Here is a 5,614-nt window from a genome sequence, read left to right on the forward strand (position 1 = left end):
AAACTCCACCAGTCTGCAGAACTCTAAGGCTGCAAAAAGGGCATATCAGTGCTCCTTCCCTGAGCATCCAGTACTATAAATGCTGTTTGGTCTGATCGTCTAGCATGTGCACAGATTTTATGCAAACATTATTCTGTGCAGCAGTTTGCCTGCCTCTTTCTAATACACTTTTTATTATCTTCCTTTGTGTATTTCTCGCTCAACAACAAAGACAAAGCATTGTTTACAACAACTGTATCCTGTGTGCCAGTATGCATATATATCCCAATAAGACAATAGGGGAGTTAACTCAATACAGCATACACTAAAAGAATCAGGCATCTAAAGAGAAGATCACCACCTATAACCACAAGAGAGAGAAAAGTAAAGTGATGCAGAGAAGTGTAACAGGAAGAAAACAGCAATAAGTGAAGGAAACAGCATACGAGGGGAAATTCCTGTCAGTCAGCACTATTAGATGGTGAAATAGATACCCGGGCAGAATCGTAAACATACTGCTCAGAAAATCTTAAATTAAACTTTATACATGACTTCATAAAAAAAAAGGTCTTAGAAGTATGCACAGCACAACACAAATGTCTATGATCATAATATTTAAATACACAGTTTTGATCACCTAGTGGCACACAGGTGAAGAACTTGATGGAAAGCAGACCTTCAGCAGCAGAGTCAGAAGCACCACCGCTCCGTGACTTCACTCCATGTCCTGCTCCTCCTGTTGTGTCACTAGGCTGGCCCATGTCCTGGAGAACAACCTTTATTATTAATAACTACTAACCTCAGTCTCCTCCCCAGAGCCCCCCTGATGTGGCCCACCAGGGCACAACGCAAGCCAGCCTGCGAAGACCGTGCAGCACAGCTGGGGTGCAGGCACCATGGCAGAGCTTCCAGCAGTCCTTTGCCAGCCCTGCAAATCCGTAGTGTCCCAGTCCTGGGCACTTCTGTTCCCTGGGAAGGCAAGGTATACACTTCTTGCAGGCACAGGAGGTTAGTGTGCCCACCCTCCAGATCCCCCAGATACCTGACAAAACACCCTGGACATCTGGTGAGCTGACCGACATCTCCCGACCAGCTGTCCGCACTACAGTCAGTAATACCCAAGCCTACCGTCTATCTTTAATAACTGTATGGGGTCGCTCCTTGCAGTTATGTATCTGAGCACGTAAAGATGAAGTCTACTTGTGTCAGTAGATACCAGCTGCTGAATTTTTGCTACATTAAGTAGTGTTGATCATCACAGATATTTGCAGCAACACATAACTTGCAAGTTACAGCTGCCTTTGGTTGCAACGCTGTATTAATAACATTTGCAGGCTAACTCAGTTTAATACTATTCGCATTACAGTGTATCTGCATTGAGCCAGAAAGGGATTTCAGGAGAATTGTATGGGCCACTAAAATAAGAAATTGCGTACCTCCCACGAGGCATAGCTTGCAGCTTCACAAGACTACTGGGGAGACGAAGGTCAGCCTCCATCTTCTAAGGGACTAGAGGCAGCATCCTCACAAGGGTAGTTCGGTATTGCCTCATTAATTTCATTGTTTGCTGCATAATATATTTCTTCTATAAAAGCTGGAAAGTTAAACTTCCTACGAGGTACAACTGTCTATGCCTACTGTCTCAACCAACAAATCAGTCACACTTTTTCCCTGCTATAATTTAATTGTATATGTAATTTTATATGTAATTGTATACATGCTTGAGAACTTCCTTCGATCTTCTCAGGCTTGTTTACTCAAGGCCGTAAAGTACTGCTTACACTTTACATAAAAGTTGATTTCAGGACAGTTCGCTTTGATCTGTTCTTGGCTCTGAGTAGTGATTAGGCACCGAGCAAAGAACAGAAATATGTTTCTCAGCTGTAAAACCATTGAAAGTGAAGAAACATGTATTTGCTAAGGAAAAAAATATAAAAATGTATAATAAAGCATCCAGACTTGATGTCTTCTATATATCAAGGCAATTGCCTTAAAGGCAGTTCCTGTTATCACAGCTGCCAAAGGTGTTTATTCTCTTAGCTCCTCCATGTAACTTTTCTCAAAGTCCTACAGCAGACACCAATTGATGAGTGCAGGTTAAGTCGAACAGGCTGCACAGAAACTCCTGTATCTTAAGTGCAAGAAAGAATACTTGCAGAGGTCTGAGGCCCCTATAGTTTTTGCTTCAGCCTAAACTCCGGTTACATTGCCACCCTGCAGCCTCTCCCAACACAGCAACAAAGGCCAAGCAGTGCTAGATACCTCCTGTACAAGGGAGTGTATTCCAGGAATGCTGGAGCTGCATTTGAACTTCCCTTATCAGGAACAATGAAACTGAGAGCAAGCAGCTTCCCAGAAACCACAACTGCTCAAGATACCCCACGTAGAAATGACCACTTTTCGGCAAGTGCTACTGTCAATCACTGCAAGCCAGCCTAGAGGAAATGTAATTGTGATAACTGAGTATTTTTAGTGTCTATAGAGGAAGTGAGTAGTTCAGCTTGCTCTTTCTGGAGAAGGGATCATTACTATGCCATTTTTAACATCAAGTCCTGGAGCACACATATAGATTGTGCACAGAAATGGGGCGCTATTTTCCCTTTTAACATAGGGCCAAATCAGCCCGCCAATATTAACTTTCCATGACAGGAACGCTGAAAAAGGCCATACCATCCTTAAATTGTTTTGGACTTAATTTGGCCTTGTCATGCAATTAGGTTTTGCAAAATTGGCTTCTGGATTGACAGCTTCTATTGTTACAGCATATGGCAATCAGAGAGCAGCTTGTGACAGATGTGATGTTTATTCACTATTAGCTAGTTTTAGATTTAACGATGTCATTCTAATCAAAGCAAATGTTAGGTGCATTTGACATCTAAGGAGATTTGCAGCACCACCACCCCCACCCCCCCCCCCCCCCCCCCAGCATGTTTAAGCTGCTTCTGTCAAGTGGGAACACTGTAGCTCTGAATGAGTCTTACCAAGTCATATTTAAGAACTAATGATGCAATTTACTGTATTCCAAAAATCCATGTTTCTAACATGTATTGTGTTCCTTCCATAGACTACAAAGACCACCTATTACAATAAGTGAGCTCATTAAGCATGCAGCTCCTTAGTCTTGCAAGCTGTTGCGATAAGCAGCTGTTGCAAGAGGGTGAAAGGTTGAATTATCAACTTGGACAGCACAGCTCTTAATTCAGCGGGCCCTGGAGAGAAAGTATTTGAGCAATAGCTACATTACTGCAGAATATGCCTTCAACTACAGCACACAAGCAAAACATCAGTGGTATTTCAGTGACATGCTTTCCCACCCAGTAAGCAAGACACTCCCAGAATTTAATTGTCAAAAATTTATTATGAAAGCTTCAATAGCAGCAAATACTTCAATAAAAATTATTGCATTATTAAACCAGTTCTGCAGAGTGACCCAAGAGGCCTGTTGAAGTCTGTCCACTTTGGAGTCTCTGTATCTGCCTTAGTAATAATCAGTCCCTAGCAGTCCATCAAATATCGAAGCTTTCTTCTGTGTTTTGTAGACAGCACCAACAGTTCCTAGTTACAGTACTCTGTCCAGTCCTTCTGGAAAGTTTTGGCCCACTTCCCCCAACTTTCTCTCTGCTTTCTAGAAACAGCTCCACTTGACCAAGAAAGTTGCAATACTTCTTTCAGTTCCATGGTACATCAGCCTCCCCGTGGTTGCAGCCTACTGAGGCTCACTGGTGAGGCGAGCTATTCTCCTCCTTCTCCTCCGTAAGAGCCCACTGCATGCCAGTCTGAGTGACTTTAATCCAGTCTCTTGACCAGGCTAATCCATGGAATCAGCAGCTTGTTGCACACTTCGGTGAACCCACACCACGTAGAGAATGCAACAAAGGTTTCAGCCTCCCCAATGCACTGGGTCACCATCACTCAGGCAGGGTGACAGTTGGCACCCAGTCATTATTGACATTTCGGCTCTCTTCACAAAACGAGTTCAGCTTCTCCAGAGCTGGGTCCTTCCAGCCATTTTCATTCGGGTTCTGTCAGAAGGAAAAAGTTGCACACCATGAGTGCCGCCCACCAGCCGAGGTCATAACAGCACGTACAGAAGCATTAGCTTCCGAAGCAAATGCAAGGCACTTTCGGACAAGCTTCTGTCCCAACACAGACAAAGCAGGAAGCAAAGATGTTACCCGTGTGGACAACACAGGAAATCCACAGTTCCGAGAAGCGCTGTAGCCTACTACCACCACTCAGCTGACTGGCTGTAGGGTGTGTGCCAAGCCCCCTTGCTCTGCCCAGAAGGGGATCCAACTACCAGCGGGAGACGGGGCCACCCCCGAAGGGCTCTGACCACCCCGTGCAGAGGCCGGTAGCGCAAGCAAGCACGGCCCGGGAGGACAGCGCGCCCAGCACCAGCACCGCTCGCCGCCCGCCGGACACCCACCGTGATGAGGAGGCAGTGGAGGTCCCGCGGCTCCCCAGACTCCTCGCTGGGCCCCACGATGGCAGCCAGCTTGGCCACGTCGTTCACCCGCACAATGTCAATGTCGTTCTCGCAGCAGAAGGCCTGGATCAGGGTGAAGTGGATCTGCAGGGCAATGTCCCCCTCGTCCTCCTCGTCCGTGGCCAGCACGCAGAAAGTGACGATGTCGGGATCGCTGCAAGAGAGGCGCGGGCGCGTTGAGCCCCGCGGCCGGCCCCGGAGCGCCCGCGCCCCGCCGGGCGGCCGGCCCCGGCCCGCCATACTCACACGTTCATCAGCTTGGCCGACTCGTAGACGCCGGCGGTGAGGCAGCCGCGGCGCTGCGCCGACACCAGCAGTTCGTGGAGGGCCTTGCCGGCGCCCTGCATCCTGCGCGCCGGGGGGAAGAGCAGAGAGTCAGCGCGGGGCCGCAACCCTCCCCGCCGCCCCGCTCCCCTCGACCGCGGCCCCCGAGACGTACCAGTCGTGGCCCGCAGGCACAGGCTCCTGTCCGTGGATCTCCTCCAGAGTCATAGCAGCGGGTCCCCACAGCGCGGCGGCCAGCGACGGCTCCCGGCGCCTCCTGCCCGCACGCCCGCCGAGCAGTCTGAGCCAGCCGCCCGCCGGCCGCCCCATTTATAGCCCACGCGGCGGCGGCGGCGGCGGCAGCTGGCGGCGCCTCCTGGGTTCCCATTGGCCGGCGGGGGAGAAAAGGGGGGGGGGCGGGGGGGGGTGGCTTTTTTATGGTAATCAGCGCGCGCCGGCGAGGAAGCGGGGCGGGGGGGGGACGGGGGGGCGGGAAGCGGACGGGCGGGGGAGGAGGAGCGGGCGGCTCGTGCCGGGAGGCCACGTGGGGAGGGAGCGGAGTGGGGGCGGGGCGCAGGCACACGCCGCTCCGCTCCGCCCCGCCCCGCCGCGCCGCGCCCCGCCCCGCCCCGCCGCCGGGTGCCGGCGGCGGGTCCGCGCTGCCGGTGCGCTGCCGGTGCGCCGCCTGCCCGCCGCCTGCCCGCCGAGCGCCAGCCGGGCTGCGGTCAGCTGCCGGCGCTCCCCGTCCCGGTGGGTTTAGCCACTGGAAAGTACCGGGGCGATTTCTGCCCGAGAATTGGAAATGAAAGTCCAAATCGTGCAGGAAAACAAAACAAAAGAAAAGAAAAAAAAGGTTTTATCGATATGATTTATTTCAACAAA

General features: G+C 50.7%; 1 protein-coding gene across 1 annotated transcript; it reads right to left on the reverse strand.

Moving 5' to 3' along the window:
- Positions 1 to 3,317: 3,317 nt before the first annotated feature.
- On the reverse strand, positions 3,318 to 5,043 carry GADD45G (growth arrest and DNA damage inducible gamma). The gene is made up of 4 exons (XM_049796657.1): positions 4,908 to 5,043; positions 4,715 to 4,816; positions 4,409 to 4,622; positions 3,318 to 4,001 (listed from the first exon to the last, which is right to left on the reverse strand). The coding sequence occupies exons 1-4, from the start codon at positions 4,958 to 4,960 to the stop codon at positions 3,888 to 3,890; spliced, it is 483 nt and encodes a 160-aa protein (XP_049652614.1). The 5' UTR covers positions 4,961 to 5,043; the 3' UTR covers positions 3,318 to 3,887.
- Positions 5,044 to 5,614: the final 571 nt, after the last annotated feature.

The sequence above is a fragment of the Accipiter gentilis genome, chromosome Z (genome assembly GCF_929443795.1).
Source record: "Accipiter gentilis chromosome Z, bAccGen1.1, whole genome shotgun sequence".
Classification (NCBI taxonomy): Eukaryota; Metazoa; Chordata; class Aves; order Accipitriformes; family Accipitridae; genus Astur; species Astur gentilis.